General features: G+C 47.8%; 1 protein-coding gene across 1 annotated transcript in view; it reads right to left on the bottom strand.

The window, feature by feature from the left end:
• Nucleotides 1-3,103: 3,103 nt before the first annotated feature.
• The window catches only part of ncf4 (neutrophil cytosolic factor 4), a 68,329-nt gene continuing 45,699 nt past the window's right edge, over nucleotides 3,104-25,733 (bottom strand). The window contains exons 8-10 of the mRNA XM_085969655.1: nucleotides 23,562-23,716; nucleotides 19,787-19,852; nucleotides 3,104-6,352 (exon numbers count right to left, since the gene is read on the bottom strand). Coding sequence (XP_085825781.1) covers nucleotides 6,151-6,352; nucleotides 19,787-19,852; nucleotides 23,562-23,716 — 423 coding nt within the window. The 3' untranslated portion in view covers nucleotides 3,104-6,150. The remainder of the gene's footprint in view (nucleotides 6,353-19,786; nucleotides 19,853-23,561; nucleotides 23,717-25,733) is intronic.

Genomic DNA, 25,733 nt, shown 5'->3' with positions numbered 1-25,733 from the left:
AAGGAGCGCACGTCAACCCAAGCACCCCACCCACCCGCCCCTTCAACCACCGTCTGCCCCACCTGTGACAGAGACTGTAGGTCCCACATTGGACTCATCAGTCACCTGCGAACTCATTTTTAATGTGGAAGCATGTCATCCTCGGTTCCGAGGGACTGCCTAAGAAGAAGAAGGGCTAAGGTGCTCAGCCCCGAAGAAAGTTACTGGTGACCAGCAGGATTGGGACCAGGTCGGTGTGACTGCTGATAGGGGCAAACTCATAAATAAACTGAAGCCAGAGCCTGATTGTCACCCATCCACTAAGCCGGGACCTGTTGATGGGAAGTAGAGCCGCTAGGCAATAGAAAAAGGCAGGTTAAAGCAATGCCTGAAGCCTCTTCACAGCAACCAGGAGCTGCTGCAAAGGTGGATTGCGAAGAAAATTACCTCATTGTAACTGGAGTTTTGCAACTGCACCTCCACTTTAATCAAATATTTGGTTGGTGGTTTACTGTCCTCCCCTTCGTATCAGGGAGGTCGGGAACAAAAACCTGGGTGGGTGAATTTTTGTGCTCATCAAGGATGTCAGTGCTCGGAATGGGGGCATTTTTCATTTTTGCACTCATAGAAACATAGAAACATCAAAGATAGGAGCAGGAGTAGGCCATTCGGCCCCTCGAGCCTGCTCCGCCATTCAATGCGATCATGGCTGATCATCCAAACTCAGTACCCTGTCCCTGCCTTCTCCCCATATCCCTTGATCCCTTTAGCCTTGAGAAATATATCTAACTCCTTCTTGAATATATTTAATGAATTGGCCTCAACTACCTTCTGTGGTAGAGAATTCCACAGGTTCACCACTCTCTGGGTGAAGAAATTCCTCCTCAAGGGCAGCACGGTGGCATAGTGGTTAGCACTGTTGCCTCACAGCGCCAGGGACCTGGATTCAAATCCGGCCTCGGGCGACTGTTTGTGTGGAGTTTGCACATTCTCCCCGTGTTTGCGTGGGTTTCCTCCGGGTGCTCCGGTTTCCTCCCACAGTCCAAAGATGTGCGGGTTAGGTTGATTGGCTATGATAAATTGACCCTTAGTGTTAGGGGGATTAAATATGTGGGGTTACGGGGATCGGGTTGGATATGTGTCGGTGCAGGCTCGATGGGCCAAAATGGCCTCTATCTGCACTGTGGGGTTTCTGTGATTCTGTGATCTCAGTCCTAAATGGCTTACCCCTTATCTTTAGACTGTGACCCCTGGTTTTGGACTCCCCCGCCATCGGGAACATCCTTCCTGCATCGAGTCTGTCTAGTCCTGTTAGAATTTTATAAGTTTCAATGACTGACGTCATTGTCAAGTTTCATCGTCAAGCACAACCAGCTTCCGTATAAAGGTCAGATGCAGAGTAAAGTTCCCTTTCCACTTTAACCACAAACCTCAGAACAGCACCTCTACTGCACCAGTGTGATGTCTCTGTTTCTCACAGGAGCCACCCTGGTCTCGCTGAGCGAGACTGCCAATTTATAAGCCGTTATTTGCTGTGGATTCAGGCCACGGAGGAAGTGGACTGAAATTGGCCAGTGTTCATTTTAGCTGGGGACCCTTGTAGATAAATCGCCTGTGGGTGTCAGCCTAGGCTCAGCAGTTGAACTCAACTCACAGAAGCTTCCAAGCCCCACTCCAGGGACTTGAACCCGTAGGGAGAAAAATTCGGTTGGTTTGCGCCTCCCGTTAGCGCCTTAAGAGGGCGCTAATGGGGCGCAATGCAACTAGCGCCCGTGCACGGCGATGTTTGCGCCGCTCACGAAATTAACTAGACATTTTGCGGCGGCGCTAAACACTACCGCCACGATCTCCTGCGCCAGCAGAGCATGACATTAGTCGAGAGTGCAATGCCCCGGTAGCGCCCCGGACCGGATATTGAGTGGCGCCCCCTGTCTTACCGCCTGCCGCCAGCAATGACAGATTGAGGGGAGCGTTTTGCAGTTGGGAAGGGACTGGGGGAGCGCTATTTAAAGACGACCACTTCCTGCCTTTTTTTGTCGGTGAAATTTTTGCACCACGCACTCTGAGTGAGAGAGAGAGACTGCAGGAGATATTCAAAGCTGTGTTGAGGAGTTTTGGGTACTAAGCAGCACTTTACAGGTTCTTTCTGATTTGATCTTCCTTGTATCGATTTAGAAGTGACTATGGGGGCTGCACTCTGAGCTCTTTCCCTGGGCCTCTCTATTGTTCTTTCCAACAGATTTGATGTACAGGTCTCTCCAGGCTGAGATTCAAGGCTGCAATGAGCAGGGTTTGGATGGAGAGCAAGATCATCGAAACATAGAAGATAGGAGCAGGAGTAGGCCATTCGGCCCCTCGAGCCTGTTCCACCATTTAATGAGATCATGGCTGATCATCCAAATTGAGTACCCTGTCCCTGCTTTCTCCCCATATCTCTTGATCCCTTTAGCCTTAAGAAATATTTCTAACTCCTTCTTGAATACCCTCTCCTTTAAGAACTGGCCGGCGCCATTGTTCCATTGCTGACTGACATCACATGAGCTTCGCCAGCGCTCTGAGGTAGCGCCTCGCTCCTAGGCCTTTGCGCCTTAAGACAGGTGTGTAGCGCCTGATTTAGCGCTCCAATCACCTCCAGGGCTGATAAAAGCCATTTGCAGTCGGAGGCGATAATTAGCACCAGGCGCTAATCTTGTAATCTTTTGAATGAGATGCTAAACTGAGGCCCTGTCTGCCCTCTCAGATGGGTGTAAAAGTCGCCATGGTCCTTTTCGAAGAAGAGCAGGGATGTTCTCCCAGTGTCTGGTCCAACAATTATCCCTCAACCAACATCACTAACACAGACTGTCCAGTCTTTTGCTGTTAGTGGGATCTTGCTGATCACAAATTGGCTGCTGTGTTTCCCTGCAATACAACCGTGATTACACTCCGAGAGCACTTCATTGGCTGTGAAGCATTGTGGGGCGTCCTGAGGTTGTGAAAGGCGCTATATAAATGCAAGTTCTTTCTCTCTATCCGGGAACATCCAACAGGTATCTGGCAATCTAATTTTTCATCACTTAAACTATAATTAGTAAATGTATTTCTTTTGATGATGAGAATAATGAAAAAAATGTAAGAATTTCAGTCTTGATCACAATTCATTTTTATTTGACATTTTATAATAAATACTAGCAGATCTTCCGTGGTGTTGCTCAGAGCGAGTCAGAGTGCTGTTTATTAGCAATCGGGTGTTATTAACAAAGTGTGCCGGGGAAAGTGTTACAGGAAGTAAATGTAGCACTTACAGGAAGTGTGCGCTATACACAAGATGCAATCCTTACAGAAATTGTGCACTGTGCACATGACTTTTATTCTATAGATGAGGAAATAGATGCAGTGCTGAATTACAGCAGTACTTAGGAACATGCGTAGGCCATTCAGCCCCTCGAGCCTGTTCCACCATTCAATGAGATCATGGCTGATCTGCATCTACTTACCTACTCGGGTTTTCAACCTTGGTGTCCTGTGCTATGGACCATTACCCTTCCAATTCCTCAGTTAAAAACAAATTTATTCCCAGGGTTCAGGCCACAGTTATAAACTGTGAAACCCCTCGATAATACTACAGTGTTGGAACTCACCTCCCCCCCCGGCACCCATCATTCTCCATGTAACCTAAGAAAGGATATACTTGCCATAGAGGGAGTGCAGCGAAGGTTCACCAGACTGATTCCTGGGATGGCAGGACTGTTGTTTGAGGAGAGATTGGGTCGACTAGGCCTGTATTCACTAGAGTTTAGAAGAATGAGAGGGGATCTCTTTGAAACGTATAAAATTCTGACAGGGCTAGACAGACTGGATGCAGGGAGGATGTTTCCCCTGGCTGGGGGAGTCTAGAACGAGGGGTCACAGTCTCGGGATACGGGGTAGGACATTTAGGACTGAGATGAGGAGAAATTTCTTCACTCAGAAGAGGGTGGTGAACCTGTGAAATTCTCTACCACAGAAGGTTGTGGAGGCCAAGTCACTGAATATATTTAAGAAGGAGATGGATAGATTTCTAGACACAAAAGGCATCAAGGGGTATGGGGAGAGAGGGGGAATATGGTATTGAGATAGAGGATCAGCCATGATCATATTGAATGGCGGAGCAGGCTTGAAGGGCCGAATGGCCGACTCCTGCTCCTATTTTTCCATGTTTCTATGTTTCTATCACCCGTCCAATTCCTCAGTTATAAACAAATTTATTCCCAGGGTTCAGGTCACAGTTACAAACTGTGAAACCCCTCGATAATACTACAATGTTGGAACTCACCCACCCCAGCACCCATCATTCGCCATGTAAACGTTTTTGCCTGACGAGATCGTTTGAGTTCTACAAATCTTATTGGCTGAGAAAGCGGGCATTATCACACGGCCCAATTCCAGTGAAGCAGCAGGAAGGAATGCTAGGAAATGAGGCCACGCTCTGAACGTCTCTTGTCCTGATTGGATGGTCATGTTAACAGTTTAATTTAAAAAAAATACTTTCATGGAATCCAAAGTGGTCAAATGATAACCAAATTAGATGAGGCAGCTTGGGAAAGACAAAATGAGTTGTACAAAATATGTAAGTGGGTTAGAATAATGGTTGAAATTTTACATAGCCTGCTACACGTAGAAGTAAAGAAAAAATGGGCAACATACAGGGGGGTAACTTAAACATTGGATGATGTACAATGGGCAATGTTGCATTAACCACACCCAATATTCCTTTTCGATTGAAGTCAATGGAAGGGAGTTCAGGCAGGGCGTCGAATAGGCGACCAACTCTATATCGCCCATCTTACACTATCGCCTCCAGAATGTTGAAACAGCTAAGGATGATATTGAAAGTGGTCCAGGGGTCTTAATAGACTGAACGCTCAGCCCGTCCAGCCACCTCAAAGTAGCAATCAACAGAGGAAGTAGAATGTTGAACTATATATCCTAAACAGTAGTGTACAAGTCAAAGGAAGTCATGCTCAACCTCTATAGTGCACTAACAGATCGTACAGTGAGTGCCACATCCTGTTCTGGTCACTGTGACACAAGGGAGATTTTCAAATGCTGGCGAACAGCCATAAGCTGATCATTAGTGTTAGAGGGATCTGGGTAATGAGGCAAGACTGGGGAAACTTGGAGTCTGTTTCTATCTACTTTGTCCTATCCCTTCATAATTTTCAAGATCTATCAAATCACCCTGTAATCTCCTCCTTTCTAATAAAAACGAACCCCAATTTTTCATGTCTTTCTTCATATTTGTATTTCCTCATCCCAGGCAACATCCTAGTGAATTGGTGTTGTCCCCTCTGTATTGCCTCAAGATGCTTCCTGTAGTGTGGGAGCCCAAAACGGCACACAGCATTCCGACTGTGGTTTTACTGAGTGTTTCTATAGCTTGACCGTTACATTGTGACGTTTAGATTCTACATCTCTTGCCCTAAAACCCAATGGGGTATAAATTCGTCCTGACCTGCAGCTTCAACGTGACTTCAATGGAGCAGAAGATTGGGCGGAGTGTAAAATGGGCCGTCGATTCGCTATCACTCGTTTTCGCACTACCGTCCAAGCTGAACTTATACCCCGATATTCCATTACCTTCTTTCATGGCTTCATCCACTTGAGGTGCTGCTCTTCAGATCATTTGAACCTGGACCTTCAAATCCCTCCGCTCTTCCACATCGCCCAGCTTACGCCCACTTAAAGTATAATTATTAGGTTTATTTTTTTTTAAATGCAGCTGCTCACATTTACTGACCTTGAATTCCATCTTCTGCCCATTCCACCATCTTAACACTATCCCCTTGCATGTTCCTTTGGCCCACAGTATTGCCTCCTATTTTAGCAGCATCTGGACCTACATCCAGATCACTAGATGTACACAGTGAACAGAGGCGGCGCCAGAACAGAACACTAACTGTCGATCATCGTGTAGCATTGGTGGTCATCCCAGAGACAGCTCCAGCCAAAGCCATTCCACCTTCAGAGATTAGGGAGACAAGGGGAAGACGAGCAAGAATGCAGGTGAGGGAGAGTTAAATTCTTCTTAAAAGAAAAGAGAGCAGCCCAAATAATATTTCCCCCCCCCAAGTTAGTAGGTCACTGCGAATTAGCCCATTCAAAGGGACCTTGTTAGCAAGCACCCATTGCATGTTACCATAGTAACAACATTCATGGATTAGTGTTGTACACTGATAGATCATCCTTCCTGGTCACATGCAGTTCCCATGGGACAAAATCGGGCCTTTTGATCTTAGATGAACATTTGGCCTCCAACGCCATCAATTCAGCATCCATGGTGTCCATGATGCGAACCATATCTCCTTCTGGGTCGCGGTAATTAAGGGCAATGGCCTCGTTCCCAAATTCAGTCCTGGAACGCCAAGAAAACACAACTGCTTTTAGTCTAAAGAATGCAAGTGAGAGTCTTAGTTGCTACAGTCATAGAAACACAAGGTCGTCAGTTCTGTTTGGAAATCATTTTTTTGCTGATTTTGACCCATTTCCTATTCCCTTACCACCAATCATTCCATAGGCCCAAGGCCAAAAATACAGCTCGCTTCCATGAGGAGAGATTGGGTCAATTGGGCTTATACTCGCTGGAGTTTAGAAGAATGAGAGGGGATCTCATTGAAACTTATAAAATTCTGACAGGACTGGACAGACTAGATGCAGGAAGGATGTTCCCAATGGCGGGGGAGTCCAGAACCAGGGGTCACAGTCTAAAGATAAGGGGTAAGCCATTTAGGACAGAAATGAGGAGGAATTTCTTCACCCAGAGAGTGGTGAACCTGTGGAATTCTCTACCACAGAAGACAGTTGAGGCCAATTCATTAAATATATTCAAGAAGGAGTTGGATATATTTCTTAAGGCTAAAGGGATCAAGGGATATGGGGAGAAAGCAGGGACAGGGTGCTGAATTTGGATGATCAGGCATGATCGCATTGAATGGCGGAACAGGCTCGAGGGGCCGAATGGCCTACTCCTGCTCCTAACTTCTATGTTTCTATGTTTCAATGTTTCCAGCTGTCTACAAATCCCACTTTCAACCAAAGTCCTTGCAGATGCAAAAGGGGATCCAAGGATTGACGCTGCCATCCCATTTTCCCCTCCTCGCCTGCAAACCCACCGCCCCCCCCCCCCAGCTAATCTCCATTCAATGCCTTGCCCTCGGTAAAGAGCTATCAGGAAATTATAACGTGTATTGGGTGTCAACCAACATGTTAGCACTGTAACAATGCCATAAGATCCACACCGTGCACCAGTTGCTCACATATCACTTTTCCTGCCTGTAGATCCCTTTCCCAGGGATTATTATAAGCTGGGACTTCTCTCCCAGGGATGGAGACATTTAAACATAAAACTAACCATCACTTCCTGAAACAAAGTTACTGGAACATGCATTAGACTGAGGAAAATCAGTGACCTCTTGTTGGTACCTCAGTACATGGTCCTTCTGTGCTTCCAATGACCTTTAGGGTCAATTCTATGAGACACCTGTCCTTGTTCAAAGATCACAAGATATGGCCAAGCCCTGCAGCCCCTTTGATCTCACACTTCCAGAACACCAACCCATAAGAGCATAAGAATTAGGAGCAGGAGTCGGCCATTTGGCCCTTCGAGCCTGCTCCGCCATTCAATGAGATCATGGCTGATCTTCTACCTCAAAACTTTCCCGCCCAATCTCCATATCGCTTGATTCCCCTGGAGTCCAAAAATCTATCGATCTCAGTCTTGAATATGCTCAACGACTGAGCATCCACAGCCCCCTGGGGTAGAGAATTCCAAAGATTCACCACCCCCTGAGTGAAGAAATTTCTCCTCATCTCAGTCCTAAATGGCCGATCCCTTATTCTGAGACTGTGACCCCTAGTTCTAGACTCCCCAGCTAGGGGAAACAGCCTCTCAGCATCTATGCCGTCAAGCCCCTTACGAAATTCACACATTTCAATGAGATCACCTCTCAGGGAATATAGGCCTAGTCTACTCAAACTCTCCTTATAGGACAATCCCCCCATTCCAAGAATCAATCTGGTGAACCTTTGTTTTACTTTCTCTAAGGCAAGTATAAGAACATAAGAAGAAGATAAGAAATAGGAGCAGGAATAGGCCACTTGGCCCCTCGAGCCTGCTCCGCCATTCAATAAGATCATGGCTGATCTTGGCCTCAAAGCCACTTCCCTGCCCGCTCCCCATATACCCTTCCTTAAGTAAGGAGACCAAAACTGTATACAGTTCTCCAGGTGTGGTCTCACTAAGGCCCTGTACAATTACATAGAAACATAGAAGATAGGAGCAGGAGTAGGCCATTCGGCCCCTCGAGCCTGCTCCGCCATTCAATGCGGTCATGGCTGATCATCCAAGTTCAGGACCCGGTCCCTGCTTTCTCCCCATACCCCTTGATCCCTTTAGCCTTAAGAAATATATCCAACTCCTTCTTGAATATATTTAATGAATTGGCCTCTACTGCCTTCTGTGGTAGAGAATTCCACAGGTTCACCACTCTCTGGGTGAAGAAATTCCTCCTCATTCGTGTCCTAAAAGGCCTACCCCTTATCCTTAGACTGTGACCCCTGGTTCTGGATTCCCCGACCATCGGGAACATCCTCCCTGCATCTAGTCTGTCCAGTCCTGCCAGAATTTTATAAGTTTCAATGAGATCCCCTCTCATTCTTCTAAACTCCAGCGAGTATAAGCCCAACCGACCCAATCTCTCCTCATACGTCATTCCTGCCATCCCAGGTATCAGCCTGGTGAATCTTCGCTGAACTCCTTCCATGGCAAGAACATCCTTCCTCAGATAAGGCGACCAAAACTGCACACAATACTCAAGATGTGGTCTCACCAAGGCCCTGTACAGTCAGACTTTTTTCTCTTATACTCCAATCTTCCCATTATGGCACCTAGTTGGATAATTCATAAATAAGTCAACTAGGCCATGGGCGGCGTTTGGCTTGTGTTTGTGTCTCCTACATTTTACCAGAAAATTGATATTTAAACTTATCACTGACTCGGGGCTCCCATGCACTTGCACGGTCCCCACACAGCCCCCTGGTCCCGGTCTCATCTAATTTCAACCCAGCTGCTCCATTTTGTTATTCCGTTCAATGTCCAAATGTAAGCACATTCCACCAAACTGTGGCAGGATAATTAACTCAAAGCATTGAGAGCACTTACACCGCAGCACATATATAATAATGGCCAAGGGAAAACAGTCCACTCCTGTTGCGTAAACAGCGGACTCTACATAAACACTTCCGAATCCAAGTCTGGAATTCCAGTGGAGAGAATTAACTTCCTATTCAAAACATTGAATATTATGGTTCTCGTCCAAATATAACATGGTTGTCAATTATTGAGATGTTAATGCTCAGACTATCAGGCTCATTAATTTCCCCCCCACCCCACCCCACCCCTTCCTCTCCTGAAGTACCGTAAATTCCAGTCACCCTGTAGAACCTTGACCGAGTGGCCATTGTTCTGTGAGCCTAGAGAGTGGGTGTTAGTGACAATCATAGGGGTATCACGACTGAGCCCAGTCCCGCCTGCACACGCCCACGTGTACTTTCCAGCAAAAGACACTAGACAGCGATCGGTAGTATGAATCAGGCGTTCTGACGAGAGGGCATGACCTGAAATGTTGGGCTAGATTTTCATTGAGAATCACAGAATCACAGAAACCCCACAGTGCAGATAGAGGCCATTTCGGCCCATCGAGCCTGCACCGACACATATCCCACCCGATCCCCGTAACCCCTACACCAACACATATCCCACCCTATCCCCGTAACCCCACGTATTTAATCCCCCTAACACTAAGGGTCAATTTATCATAGCCAATCAACCTAACCCGCACACCCGGAGAAAACCCACGCAAACACGGGGAGAATGTGCAAACTCCACACAGACAGTCACCCGAGGCCGGATTCGAACCCGGGTCCCTGGCGCTGTGAGGCAACAGTGCTAACCACTATGCCACCGAAGGCGGGTAGGATGCGGGACTACAACTTTCGGGGTTGTAGTCCCGCCTCTATCGAGTTGTGGCCAACCCACGCGATTTTGACTTGATTGACCTTGTTGAGCCCGCCCAGCAGGCTCAGCAGGCCAATTAAGGGCCACCTGGCAACAGGTGACGTCACAGATTGACATTTCATCTGTCAAGACCTTTTGACAGGTGATATATCAGCGTTTCACAGCTCTTTGAAGCTGTCAAACACACAATCTGTACTCTAGGTTAATTCCTTCCTCTCAGGATGATTTAGAGATCTCTCCAGGACAGAAAGCTGAATGCTGCAATTTTTGACAGCTCGCAGCCATTCTGCTTTCTGTGCCGGTGAGATGAGGGACTCCCGAGACCTGAAGGAAGGAAGGCTGTAAAGGTAAGTAAAGGTTAGTAGAACTTCTTTAAACACTTTACACACACCAAACACACTTACCTTTGCACTCATGCACCCATCACTCACCTGAACACCGGATATCTCGACCCCTCCAAGCCCTTCATCCCGACGGTCCGCCTCCTCTAACTTGGCGTGGTTTGGAGCCGTTGGGAATCCCACACTTCAACATTAAAAATAGGAATTAGGCTAAAAACTACCTGTTAACTACCTGTTAACAGGCAGTTAATTGGCACTAATCCCCTTCCCGCCTCGGGGAAGCGGGTCCCAGTGAGGGTCGGGTACCCGCCTCATTTGAAACTGGCATGGAGGCGGGTTGGGTGTGGGACAGGGTCGGGACCCCCGATTTCGGGATTTTAACCCCCCGCACGCCTCCAATCCCGCCTCCAGGGCCCAATGAAAATCCTGCCCTTAGTACCTCGTAAACAGTGAAAGATTACATTAGAATTAATTGGGAGAGGAAAAAAAATGTTTTGTGGTCATGTATAAACAAATGTTTTCGTTTGCCATGGCAACATGCCAGGCCGGGCAAGTCGACATAACCTATTGGTGTGGCGAGATCAGGCCTCTGATGTTCTGATTAGCTAGCAGCCTCCAGCGCCGATCGTTTTGGAGCTGCTACAGGTTGTTTCCGATGCCAATCCTTGGACCTTGACAGCTGATTAAGTAGTTGCGGATTCACAGAACGATTTTGCCCAGCTTCCAGTTATTGGCAGCAGTCACTCTGTAAAAGGCAGCATTCATGGGCTGCGGGCGTCGCTGGCAAGGCCAGCATTTATTGCCCATCCCTCATTGCCCGTGAGAAGGTGGTGGTGAGCTGCCTTCTTGAACTGCTGCAGTCCGTGTGGTGAAGGTACTCCCACAGTGCTGTTAGGGAGGGAGTTCCAGGATTTTGACCCAGCGACGATGAAGGAACGGCCGATATATTTCTAAGTCAGGCTGGTGTGTGACTTGGAGGGGAACCTGGAGGTGGTGGTGTTCCCATGCACCTGCTGCCCCTTGTCCTTCTAGGTGGAAGAGGTCGCGGGTTTGGGAGGTGCTGCCGAAGAAGCCTTGGCGAGTTGCTGCAGTGCATCTTGTAGATGGTACACACTGCAGCCACGGTATGCCGGTGGTGGAGGGAGTGAATGTTTAAAGTGGTGGATGGGGTGCCAATCAGACGGGCTGCTTTGTCCTGGATGGTGTCGAGCTTCTTGAGTGTTGTTGGAACTGCACTCATCCAGGCAAGTGGAGAGTATTTCATCACACTCCTTACTTGTGCCTTGTAGACGGTGGAAAGGCTTTGGGGAGTCAGGAGGTGAGGCACTCGCCACAGAATACCCAGCCTCTGACCTGCTCTTGTAGCCACAGTGCTAGCTGCCAACAAAGTGATCATTCTACATCTGTGAGCCGACACACAATGCTTGAACACCGAGGTCAAGCTCTTCCTGCCCTCGCTGGACATTCATGGTTGCCCACTTTCCAAATGCGGTGGGGTGGGGGGTGGTCACTGGATTGAAATCAGAAGTCCCAGCTGACCCCTCCCAAGGCTCCTGAGGCTAATTACTGCTGTCCTGGCTGAGGCTAGCTAATTCAGCACAGCCTAGGAACTGTATCTGGGGCTTTCCTGATCTGTATTACAGACATGGCACTCACCTACCTAATCAGTGGGATCGCTCAAAGCATGTTCGGAAACCACCTTACATCAAACACACAAGGCTAGTGCTCAGACAGGCTTTGTCCATCGTTCTTCAGCAGCCGTGACCTCTTCCACCTAGAAGGACAAGGGCAGCAGGTGCATGGGAACACCACCACCTCCAAATTACCCCTCCAAGTCACACACACCATCCTGACTTGGAAATATATCGGCCGATCCTTCATTGTCGCTGGGTCAAAATCCTGGAACTCCCTCCCTAACAGCACTGTGGGAGCACCTTCACCACACGGACTGCCGCGGTTCAAGAAGGCGGCTCACCACCACCTTCTCAAGGGGCAATTAGGGATGGGCAATAAATGCCGGCCTTGCCAGTGACGCCCACATCCCATAAACAAATAAGAAAAAATGAACATAAGAAATCAGAGCAGGAGTAGGCCATTCGGCCCCTCGAGCCTGCTCCATCATTCAATAAGATCATGGCTGATCTTCTACCTCAACTCCACTTTACCGCACTATTCCAATATCCCTTGATTTCCTTAGTATCAAAAATTCTATCGCTCTCAACCTTGAATATACTCATCGACTGAGCATCCACAGCCCTCTGGGGTGGAGGCAAAAGGAGCAATGCAACACTGGGCTTCAAGTTGGCACGGCATGGCGGTGTGCCAATGCACTGTGCCACAAACTGACTTGTGCCAACAATTCTCCACCTGTTGAGTTCCTGACTTCAGCCAGTTCATCAGGGGCAAGGCATGGAGCAGATGCCAGGCATTCTCGCACAGGAAGGGAAATAGTTGCCCCTCTCCTGCAGGCCCAATGTCCAACAGGAACAAGGATGTCTTGCTGCAGTTGTACAGGGCCTTGGTGAGACCACATCTGGAGTATTGTGTGCAGTTTTGGTTGCCTTATCTGAGGAAGGATGTTCTTGCCATGGAGGGGGTGCAGCGAAGATTCACCAGACTGATACCTGGGATGGCAGGAATGACTTATGAGAAGAGTTTGGATCGATTGGGCTTATACTCGCTGGAGTTTAGAAGAATGAGAGGGGATCTCATTGAAACTTACAAAATTCTGACAGGACTGGACAGACTAGATGCAGGAAGGATGTTCCCGATGGTCGGGGAGTCCAGAACCAGGGGTCACAGTCTAAGGATAAGGGGTAGGCCATTTAGGACAGAAATGAGGAGGAATTTCTTCACCCAGAGAGTGGTGAACCTGTGGAATTCTCTACCACAGAAGGCAGTTGAGGCCAATTCATTAAATATATTCAAGAAGGAGTTGGATATGTTTCTTAAGGCTAAAGGGATCAAGGGATATGGGGAGACGGCAGGGACAGGGGACTGAATTTGGATGATCAGCCATGATCTCGTTGAATGGCGGAGCAGGCTCGAGGGGCTGAATGGCCTACTCCTGCTCCTATCTTCCATGTTTCTATGTTTCGATGTTTCTGGATAGCAATCACTGCCAGGGAACAACATGCCCGTCCTCTTGGTTGGGAACGATGCACGGCACCTCAGAGGAGAGGGCATGGCAAGAGGCTGGATTCTAAAGAGGAGGTGAAAATGAGTTACAAACACAATTCAGAGAAAAACACAGCGAGGAGGAGAATTAAAACGTTGTGGGGGGAAACTATGTGGTAAAGTGAGTCCGAAAGCAACCTCTTTCAATTCTAAGTTTGAACCCAGCCCAGACCAAAGTCTCCTCCTTTTGGATCCCGCATGAAACCAGTCCTAAATGGAATGCTGTGTTAACCTTTCACTAAGAGAGAGGTTAGGAGAAATTCCTTGCTCAGAGGTTTGTTGGAGCATGGAATGTTTTTGCCACAGGGAGTGGTTGGGGCAGAGACCGTTGCATCCTTTAAGGGAAAATTGGATAATTATCTGTAGCAGAGGGAGCGATATGGTGCTACGTGGAGAGAGCACGGCAGTGGGATTAGTTTAGGATTGCTCCAGCAAAGAGCCGGAACAGACACGGTGGGCAGGATTTTCATTGGGCCGTGGAGGTGGGATTGGAGGCGTGTGGGGGGTTTAAAATCGTGAAATTGGGGGGCACGAACCCATCCCGCCCCCAACCCACCTCCATGCCAGTTTCAAAGGAGGCGGATACCCGACCTGTGCTGGGAGCTGCCTCCCCGAGGCGGGAAGGGGATTAGTGCCAATTAACTGCCTGTTAACAGGTAGTTAACAGGCAGTTTTTAGCCTAATCCCTATTTTTATTGCTGAAGTGTGGGATTCCCAATGGCTCCAAACCACGGCAAGTTGGCGAGGCGGACCGTCGGGCTGAAGGACATGGAGGGTTTGAGATGTCCGGTGTTCAGGTGAGTGAAGAGGTAAATGTGTTTGGTGTGTGTAAAGTGTTTAAAGAAGTTTTACTTACCTTTACTGCCTTCCTTCCTTCAGGTCTCGGGAGTCCCTCATCTCACCGGCACAGAAAGCAGAATGGCCGCGAGCTGTCAAAAGTTGCAGCATTCAGCTTTCTGTTCTGGAGAGATCTCTAAATCAGCCTGAGAGGAAGGAATTAACTTAGAGTACAGATTGTCAGCTTCAAAGAGCTGTCAAACGCTGATATTTCATCTATCAAAAGATCTTGACAGATGAAATGTCAATCTGTGACGTTACCTGTTGCCGGGTGGCCCTTAATTGGCCTGCTGGGCCCGCTGGGCGGGCTCAACAAGGTCAATCAAGTGAAAATCACATGGGTTGGCCACAACTCGATGGAGGCGGGACTACAACCCCAAAAGTTGTAGTCCCGCCTCCTACACGCCTCCAGTATCAAAATCCAGCCCGGTGGGCTGAATGGCCTTCTTCTGAGCTGGAAACTTCTATGGACTCACAGTTTCCAACTGCTCTTGGTGCTGAATCATCATGGGGGAGTGGGGGGAGTGATGTAGGGTTGCTAATATTCGTTGAACGTATTCCTGGCGATTTCAACACAAGGCCTCCCATCCCCCACTGCCCCTCCCCGCCATTGGTTTACCGACACGCCCATCCTCGTGGCGCGCCACCTTCCCATGGCCAAGTGAGAAGTGAGCGGACCCTTGATTACCCGACCGGATGCTCCTCAGCTTCAAAGTATCAGCCGAGGCTCAGTGGGCAGCACTCTCGCTTCTGGAGTCAGAAGGTTGTGGGTTCTAAGTCCCACTCCAGAGACTTGAGCACAATAAGTTAGGCTGACACTCCCAGTGCAGTGCTGAGGGAGTGCTGCACTGTCGGAGGTGCCGTCTTTCGGATGAGATGTTAAACCAAGGCCCCGTCTGCTCTCTTGGACTGATATAAAAGATCCCATGGCACTATTTCAAAGAAGAGCAGGAGAGTTATCCCCCGGTGTCCTGGTCAATATTTATCCCTCAACCAACATCAGAAAAACAGATTATCTGCTCTGACGTAAAAAGACTACTGAGCACTTGGCTTGAGTATAAAACAAGGCTTTAATCAACTTGTTTCAAAACCATGAGATTTCTAGTTACAATCACTAGTTCCTGCTTACAGAAACATCCTGAGCAAGCTGGGCCCAGGCCCGCGTATTTATACTCCTTGGACGGCGCCACCAGCTGGCCGCCCAGTGTTACTTCATGAGTCATGATAAGATTCATGACATGCTCATGATCACATTGCTGTTTGTGGGAGCTTGCTGTGCGCAAATTGGCTGCCGCGTTTCCTACATTACAACAGTGACTGCACTTCAAAAGTACTTCATTGGCTGTAAAGCGCATTGGGACGTCCTGAGGTCATGAAAGGTGCTATATAAATGCAAGTCTTTGGCCCAGAAATTCGGGTCTCCACGGGTGAATACGCGCTGGGTACTCACCCGTAGGCCCGATGGAAGTGCTGGTTTCCTGCATGCACTCCGAAACCGGCACTTCCGTTCCCCTGAACGAAGAGGTTCAGAGGTCGAACGCGTGCGCGGGGGAGGCTGCGCGTGCGCATCAAACTTACGTTTTTTTTACAGGTTTCTCCGGGAGGGTAAGCCTGCAGAATTTAGAAATATAAAAAGCAGGCGTAAGGCCTGCTTTTTACAAGGTAAGTGGTGAATTAATTCAAATTAAAACATTTTTTCCACAGATTTATTATTTTTAAATACCTTAAAGCAAGGTAAGTTTATTTTTAGCCCCGTTAGAATATAAAAAAAAAATTTTCAAAAATTTAAATTATTGTTTAAAATAGTTATTTCATGTAATTTATAGTTTATTTAAAAAATGTGATTTAAAAAAACTTTTATTTGAAGGTTTAGTGCTATTTTGGGGCCGTAGTATTTATAAGTCTTGACAGCGCTTCCTGTCAGACTTATGAATGGAACATTCCCTGCTCCGATTGGCTGCCCATGGCCCATGTGATCCCAGGGGACGCATCGAACTAACTGCGCCCCTGGGATACGCAAGCACTGCGCGCCGGCAGCTGGACCAGGCCCCGGATCGGAATTCCACGGGGCCCAGAGCTCAACGGCCGGCGCGCTAGGTAAGTGCAGATCGGGGGCTTGCACCCGCGGGAAGCCCCCAACCCGAATTTCTGGGCCTTTCTTTCTATCAAACAGCCCTTTTTTTTTTACATTTCCAATGTCTTTCATAACTAATAATTGAAAGTGTTCAAAGAAAATGGTAAAAGAAAGCACATCATTCTTTTAATATACCTATGATTTTTCTCCAGGGTTGCTCACTGCAGTGTCCTGCAGAACAGTGTTCAACTCCTGTAGACTCCAGGGCAATCTTGGAGGGTTGGCAATGTGAAGGAGGAGGGGCCCAGCTAAACATAATCCACCCTTAGGGCTGGATTTTGTCAATAGGGACGTGATGGAGGCGGGACTCCCACTTTTTGGGTTGTAGTCCCGCCTCCATCGACTTGTGGCCAACCCACGCGATTTTCCCTTGATTGACCTTGTTGAGCCCGCCCAGCGAGCTCAGCAGGCCAATTAAGGGACACCCGGTTACAGGTGATGTCAGGGATTGACATTTCATCTGTCAAGAGCTTTTGACAGATGAAATATCAGCGTTTGACAGCTTTGTGAAGCTGTCAAACACTGACAATTTGACTTCTAACTTGGGTCCTTCTCCACAGACTCAGTTAGAAATCTCTCCAGAACAGAAAGCAGAGTGCTGCAACTTTTGACAGCTCGCGGCCATTCTGCTTTCTGTGCCGGTGAGATGAGGGACTCCCGAGACCTGAAGGAAGGAAGCCTGCATTAGTAAGTAAAGGTAAGTAAAACTTATTTAAACACTTTACACACACCAAACGCACTTACCTCTGCACTCATTCACCCATCACTCACCTGAACACCGGACATCTCGAACCCTCCAAGCCCTTCAGCCCGATGGTCCGCCTCGCTAACTTGGCGTGGTTTGGAGCCGTCGGGAATCCCACACTTCAGCAATAAAAATAGGGATTAGGCTCAAAACTGCCTGTTAACTACCTGTTAACAGGCAGTTAATTGGCACTAATCCCCTTCCCGCCTCGGGGAGGCGGCTCCCAGCACAGGTCGGGTACCCGCCTCCTGGGAAACGGGCATGGAGGCGGGTTGGGGGCGGGTTGGGGGCGGGAAGGGTTCGTGCCCCCTGATTCTGCAATTTTCCCCCCACTCCCGCCTCCAAACCCGCCTCCACGGGGCTTGGAAATTCGAGCCCTTTGTGTTTGTATGGAGCGAACAACAATCAGTTCTTTCATTGGCTCCCACGTGAACAGGGCGGCTCGGGCCTGGAAAAAGCTGATGACCACCTCCAGGAGCAGATGGTTGGCACCCCTGAGGTCGATGGTTCTTTGGCTGGAAAACAAGACCCAACTCCCCATGTTTCACACGCCCTTCGCCTTAGGGGAGGGGGAAGAGAATTACTTGGAGGCGACTGTCTCCGATTGGGTGAGATTCCATTGTCGCAAAGTGGATCTCCACCCCCCTGCCTGTCAGCCAATTAGAGTAGCTGCCACAGAGATGTTTATACCTCTTGAACACCTCACCATCGCGATCGAATTGGAATAAGACTTGCATTTCTATAGCGCCTTTCACGACCTCGGGATGCCCCCAAAGTGCTTTACAGCCCATGAAATCCTGAAGTGTTGTAATGTCAGAAACGCAGCAGCCAATTTGCGCACAGCAAGCTCCCACAAACAGTAATGTGTTAATGACCGGATAATCTGTTTTAGCGATTGTCATGAATCTTACCATTCATGTAGAAATGACTCATGAGATAACACTGGGTGGCCTGCTGGTGGCGCCGTCCAAGGAGTATAAATACTCGGGCATGGGCCCAGCTTGCTCAGGATGTTTTTGTAACCAGGAACTAGTGATGTAACTAGAACTCATGGTTGTGAAACAGTTGATTAAAGCCTTGTTTTATACTCAAACCAAGTGCCTAGTAGTTTTTTTACGTCAACGATGTTGACTGAGGGATAAATATTGGCCAGAAATACCTCCGCTGCTCTTCTTCCAAATAGCGCCATGCGGTCTTTTACAGCCACTTTAGAGAGCAGATGAGGCCTTGGTTTAACGTCTCGTACGAAAGACGGCACCTCTGACAGTGCAGCACCCCCTCAGCACTGGCACTGGGAGCGTCAGCCTAGATTTTTGTGCTCAAGTCTCTGGGGTGGGACTGTGAACCCACAACCTTCTGACTTGGAAACGAACGTGCTATCCATTGAGCCATGACTGACACTGCATATTGTGGACCTAGATCCAAAAAGTGAAGACAAAACTAGAGGAAAGACCTAAACCAATAAAAAAAACTAGTTAAAAGCAGAGGGGGAGAATTTCGGTATCGCTCCATTTGGGGCGCAATTATCGGCCGGACGCAAAGATTAGCGCCTGGCGCTAATTATCGCCTCCGACAGCAAACTTGGCTTTTATCGCCCCTGGAGGTGATTGGAGCGCTAAATCAGGCGCTACACACCTCTCTTAAGGCGCTAAGGCAGAGGAGCGAGGCGCTACCTCACAGCGCTGGCGAAGCTCATGTGATGTCAGTCAGCAATGTAACACAGGCACACTGGCGCCAGCCAGTTCTTAAAGGGGAGTTCTGACGAATGGTCATCGACCTGAAATGTTAAATCTGTTTCTCTCTTCACAGATGCTGCTTGACCTGCTGAGTTTCTCCTGCATTCTCTGTTTTTATCTTAAAGGGGAGGGTTGATCTTGCTCTGCATCCACATCCTGCTCATTGCAGCCTTGAATCTCGGCCTGGAGAGACCCGTACATCAAATCTGCTGGAAAGAACAATGGAGAGGCCCAGGGAAAGAGCTCAGAGTGCAGCCCCCACAGTCTCTTCTAAATCGATGCAAGGAAGGGCAAATCAAAATCAACCTGCAAAGTGCTGCTCAGTACCCCAAACTCCTTCCCACAGCGTTGAATCTCTCCAGAAGTCTCTCTCTCTCTCTCTCTCTCTCTCTCAGAATGTGTGGTGCAAAAATGTCACCAACAAAAAAAGGCAGGAGGCGGTCGCCTTTAAATAACGCTCCCCTAGTCCCTTTCTGACAGCATAACACTCCCCTCAACCTGTCGTTGCTAGCGGCAGGCAGTAAGGCAGGGGGCGCCACTCAATTTCCGGTCCGGGGCACTACCGGGGCATTGCACACTCGACTGACGTCACGATCTGCCGGCGCAGGAGATTGTGGCGGTAGTGTTTAGCGCCGCCGCAAAATGTCCGGTCAATTTCGCGAGAGGCGCAGATATCGCCACGCCCGAGCGCTAGTTGGTTTGCGCCCCACTTAGCGCCCTCTTAAGGCGCTAACGGGTGGCGCAACCAACTGAATTTTTCCCCCAGAATGTTTAGTACCGACTGTTCACCGATGTAAATAATACCTCATCAAGGACAAAAGATATGTGTATTCCGGTTGTTCGGGGTCACCGTCCTCCAGGGATACATCCCTGCAACAGGAGAAGATGCAGTGAGAAGCTGAATAACTGTTTCGCTAACACAGTTGCTACTGAAGTATTTCACCGATAGCTACTGCTCCCACGGTTACAGTAACATTGTACAGGAAACTTTTTTTTATCCGGCACGGACGGCACCGACGTGGTGCCGGTTCATCAAAAATTCCAGATAACCGAACGCTATAGTAAAAGATAGGGAGAGCTGACAGCTCCGTATAAAGCAACAAACCCTGTTGCTTAGCAACAAGTTCAGAACAATGGCCACAAGTAGCAAGCGTCTCTGTAGCTTAGCAACAGCTGCAGCCACACCCTTGCACAGCAACAGATGGGGGAACGGAAGTACAATATGAAGTAAAACCTACTCCTGAATTTTGCCGGTTAACCGAGATTTACGGTTATTTAGGTGCCGGTAAATCGAAAGTTTCCTGTACATTCATTTCAAACTTTACCCTTTACATTGCTGTCCTGAGGCCCAATTCCAACTCAGCAGGCGTGAGGCCTTACTGTGCAGGCAAATAAGCCTAGGCGTTTTCCCGGGTCTGTATATTTATATTCACCATTAACAGGAACCAAGAATTCATGTGCAACAGTTTCGGTGAGTGAAGCTGAGCATTGAGCCCAAGGCAAAAAGAATCGGGACTCTTAAAAAAAAAACATGCAATTAAGTTAATAAATACAACCTTGTCTTCAGTTGCTCACAGCTGGAGTGCTTCATTGTTGGGGCTGAGATGCCAAGATCAAACTTCAAACATTCAGAGAGGCCCTAGGCCAGCTCTGAGTTGCTTTAACACCACGCCAGCACTTAGTGTAGTTCCTGCCTGCCGCAGACCAACCCACGATTCCCATTAAACACCCTTGTGAGTGTTAAGCATGGTAGTTGCCCACCAGAAACTAGTTTGCCTGCTACCAGCTGGCACGAGCGAGGGGGCAAAGTCAGGGCCAGGCCCAAAGCTGTGGCCCTCAAGAGATTGTTGAGAGCCACTGAAATGGGTACCCAACGCACACTTGCATTAACTATACTGAGGTCAATTTTCAACCCAGCTTTAAAAAAAAATGATCCCTGCCCCAAACTCCTCCCTTGAAAGTGCTGAGGGAACAGGTCCATAGGCAGCAGCCATCTCCCAACATCTCACCCAAGTGACCATTCTTCCCGTGAGGTTGAATCCTGAGATGAGGGGGTTGACTTACGAAGAAAGGTTGAGCAGGCTGGGCCTATACTCATTGGAGTTTAGAAGAATGAGAGGTGATCTTATTGAAACATATAAGATACTGAGGGGCCTCGACAAGGTAAATGCAGAGAGGATGTTTCCCCTCGCGGGGAAATCTAGATCTCAGGGGCATAATTTCAGAATAAAGGGTCGCCCTTTTAGAACTGAGATGAGGAGGAATTTCTTCTCTCAGAGGGTCGTAAATCTGTGGAATTCTCTGCTTCAGAGAGCTGTGGAGGCTGGGTCATTAAATACATTTAAGGTGGAGATCGACAGATTTTTACAAGATAAGGGAGTGACTTTGAGCCCAAGATCAGCCATGATCTTATTGAACGGCGGAGCAGGCTCGAGGGGCCAAGTGGCCGTTTCCTGATGAAGTGTAGCATAACCGTGGTAGGCATTCGGCCAAGCCCAATCCAGTTCCCACCCACAATGTCCACTTCCAGCAGGATTCACTGGATTACCGTCAAGAAGAGCCACCCGGGCTGGCTTTGCTTCTTTCCCAGCACATTGACACAAAGATCAATTGTAGTGCCCTCATTACCACTATAGCTGGGATGAAGCTGACTCAGCACAGGATGTGGGCATCACAGGCAAGGCCAGCATTAATTGCCCATCCACTAATTGCCATTGAGAAGGTGGTGAGGAGCCACCATTTCAGAGGGCAGTTAAGAGTCAACCACATTGCTGTAGGTCTGGAGTCACATATAGGCCAGACCGGGTAAGGACAGCAGATTTCCTTCGACATTAGTGAACCAGATGAGTATTTACAACAATCCGATAGTTTCATGGTCATCTTTACTGATACTAGCTATTTTTTAAATTCCAGATTTATTTAATTAACTGAATTTAAATTCTCCAGCTGCCATGGTGGCCTCTGGATTACTAGTCCAGTAACAGTGCTACCGTACCCCGTGTTCCTAACCTAGATCGCCTCACTGAGCCATTGTTAGAGTGGAGTGTGTTAGAATTTGCTTTGTGTCCCATCAAAGTTAATCATAACAACTTGAGGTCATTGTCCGGTTAGGATATGCTAATATTGGAGATTAGTTGGGGCAACGGGGGTAGTGGGAACAAGCAGATGGGTCGGCAACATCCTATGTAAGGTGCTAATGTCAGATTGGACAGAACAATGAAGGCACCGACGCTAACACATAGACTAGCTGCAAGGTCACATCAACTGTCTGGGATGGACCAGGGCATCTCCTGTTCCTTTGCAATGTCAGACAGGGAACATCAGGTTAAGTTGATTAACAGTTAAACCATCAGGATGGCCATTATGTCAAGGTCTGGAGGTTTGGTGAGATGGAAGCTCGCTTCAATATGCATTCTGGGCATCATGTGATGTGACTTACGTTAAAGAGGAAGATCCTTCAAGGATGCATGGTAGCTTTTTGAACATGTGACAGGTGGGTAAAGAACAACAATAACAACAACTTGTATTTATATAGCGCCTTTAACGTAGTAAAACGTCCCAAGGTGCTGCACAGGAGTGTTATAAGACAAAAAAATTTGACACCGAGCCACATAAGGAGAAATTAGTACAGGTGGCCAAAAGCTTGGTCAAAGAGGTAGGTTTTAAGGAGCGTCTTAAAGGAGGAAAGACAGGTAGCGAGGCGGAGAGGTTTAGGCAGGGAATTCCAGAGCTTAGGGCCTAGGCAACAGAAGGCACGGCCACCAATGGTGGAGCGATTATAATCAGGGATGCTCAAGAGGAGCGCAGATATCTCGAGGGGTTGTGGGGCTGAAGGAGATTACAGAAATAGGGAGGGAGTGAGGCCATGGAGGGATTTGAAAACAAGGGTGAGAATTTTGAAATCGAGGCGCTGCTTAACCGGGAGCCAATGTAGGTCAGCGAGCACAGGGGGTGATGGGCGAACGGGACTTGGTGCGAGTTAGGACACGGGCAGCCGAGTTTTGGATAGATAAAGAGGGATACATAAGAATGGAGTAGATATATAAGAATTGTAGTTAGAGCTCACGAGGCAGTCAGAAGTCCAACACTTACGTAAGCCAAGCTTGATCACCGTGGGTGTGCAGGAAACCAGATTGTATGAATCTATTGTATAACTGCAATAGTTATTATACTATTGGTGTCTGAGTAATAAACTTTGGACAATACGCTCAAGCCTGAGCCACAAGGAATCATTTAATTGAGTTTAAGAGATTTCCTTACAGAGTACACACAATTCGTGGCTTATTACTTGAGTCATTTGAAATTATCACAGGCACAGGGGTCCAGAGAAGGTCAGCTTAGGAATGATCCTTTTTAGGTCTCGTTAAAAGGACGTGTGAACGTTGAAAACCATCTGCACTGAGATGACAGTTAGTTCCAGTCATGCTAAGTGAGAAAAAAAGTTAAATCTAAGGCCCTTAGGTATTACCTGAGCTCCTTGTTCATGCTCCTTGGGACGTTTTACTACATTGCATACGCTATATAAATACAAATTGTTATTGTTCCTTCCACACCCATGGTTGGCTGGGCAATCACCTACCTGATCTCACAACAATGGACATCATGGTAGATGCATCGGAGCCTGTGAGCAACCGCGCTCCTGTCTTCATTTGCCTCGGGGATTTTTTGCGACAAATCTTTAATAATCCTCACGAAAGATTTGGGGAAAATCCCTGTGCAGTTGCACAGAATGCCCTGAATTTGAGAGAGCGGTGGAGGGAAAAAGGAAATAATTATCGGGGAGAAAAACGAAAGAACTGTCATCTGTCATAATAAAAAGGAGCTCAAAATGGAAGTGAGGAAAGGAAGAAATGAATGAAAGGGGAAAAAAAAGGAAGAGGAAGGAAGAAAGAGAGAGAGAGAGAGAGGGAATGAAAGAGAGAAAGAAATAAAACATTAATCCCATATGACAAGTGATTGGGGGCAGATTGTGACTTTGCCTGATAGTCTAAAACCTATTTTCTGATGAAGCCAACAGAAATAAAAATGGGAAGAGATGAAAAGGGGACTGCCGATTCGTTATCACCCATTTTACACTAGCGCACAAAGCCAAGATCGACCCCTAATCACGTGTCATATGGAAGATGCATTTCTGTTCACATATTTATGCAGAACTTTCCCTGGAGGGACTCAATGGGACGGGGGTAGAGTCGATAATAAGGCTGACTCGTTGGGGGAAGCAGGCTCAATGGCCCCTTTCTCATCCCATCCTGCCTCATGTTTTTAAAATACTCAGTACAGGAAACTCTTTACAGGAAACTTTGTTATATCCGGCACCGACGGGACCGAGCTATTGCCGATCTATCAAAACTGCCGGACATACCAGCGTTAATGTTGAAGCATACGGAGGTTTTCATCTCCGTATCTGACAACAAACACTGTTGCTTAGCAACAGCTTCAAACAGTCGGCCTGTACCTTGGAAGCGTCTCTGTAGCCACGAGAAGAAAAAAAACCTAATAAAACGGCTCCTGATTTCTGCCGGTAGATTGAGGTTTCCGGACATACAACCTTCGGATAAACCAAAGTCTCCTGTATTATCCGCCACCAACGGGACCGGCGTGGTGCTGGTTTATCAAAAAGTCCGGATTACAGAGAGGTATAGTTTAAAAGGTACGAGAGCTCCGTACACAGCAACAAATCCAGGCTTCCCTGTTGCTTAGCAACATGTGCAGGAACTCCGGCCACAGACCAAGCGTCCCTGTTGCTTAGCAACAAGTGCAGGAACCCCAGTTACACAGCCACAGATCCAGGAACTGCCACTAATATGAAGTAAAACTTACCTGAACCTACTCCTGAATTTTGCCGGTTAACAGAGATTTCCGGTGCCGGTAAATCGAGAGTTTCCTGTAGATGCCGTTCAACAGCTCACTGAGCCACTCTCATGATATAAACACAATGGAAGGAGACCACTTTCTGGCCTGTTAGTTCTGTAATAGAGAAAGCTATTTTTTTGGCTTTGCGGCGAGTCTGCTACAGCTGGGAGTTACTATATTAGAGGAAGCAGCCCGTACATTTTCTTTGCAGGATACGCAGTCTGCTTCTGTCAGAGCCAGATTATACATTTAAGCTCCTCTGTTGGTCCTGTTATTTCAGTACAGCTGGCTGCCATCTGCCCACAACATTCAACAGAAAATATCTCGAGTACACCACATCCAGCTTTTCAAAATATACCTTTGTTATCATTTGAAACAAGTGGGGAATTCAGAGATAATTGAAGGGCAAGAGTAGGAGGAATGGAAAAACACAGCGAGGGAAGGAAAGAAAGAAAGGGTTATTGTTATTGAGAAATTAATTAAGAGAAAAAGAGAGGCACCCTTTCTGTTACAGATTCACTTTTTCAGTAGGTTTAACATTATGGGGTTAACTGAGCAAGGGGCAATGAACTTGAGCTCATCCAAAGCTCTGCTGCCCATGTCCAAACTCGCAACAAGCCCCGTTCACCCATCACCCCTGTGCTCGCATAACCTACACTGGCTCCTAGTCCGGCAACACCTCGATTTTAAAACTCTCATCCTTGTTTTCAAATCCCTCCATGGCCTCGCCCCTCCCTATCTCGGTAACCTCCTCCAGCCCTACAACCCCCCCAGAGGTCTCAGTTCTCCTCCAATTCTGGCCTCTTGCGCATCCCCGATTTTAATCGCTCCACCATTGGCGGCCGTGCCTTCTGTTGCCTAGGCCCTAAGCACTGAAATTCCCTCTCTGAACCTCTCT

The sequence above is a fragment of the Somniosus microcephalus genome, chromosome 28 (assembly GCF_052327205.1).
Source record: "Somniosus microcephalus isolate GS21.2 chromosome 28, FLI_Smic_1.0, whole genome shotgun sequence".
Lineage (NCBI taxonomy): Eukaryota > Metazoa > Chordata > Chondrichthyes > Squaliformes > Somniosidae > Somniosus > Somniosus microcephalus.
Note: the sequence above shows the minus strand (reverse complement) of the source record. Positions and strands in the feature narration are given on the sequence as shown.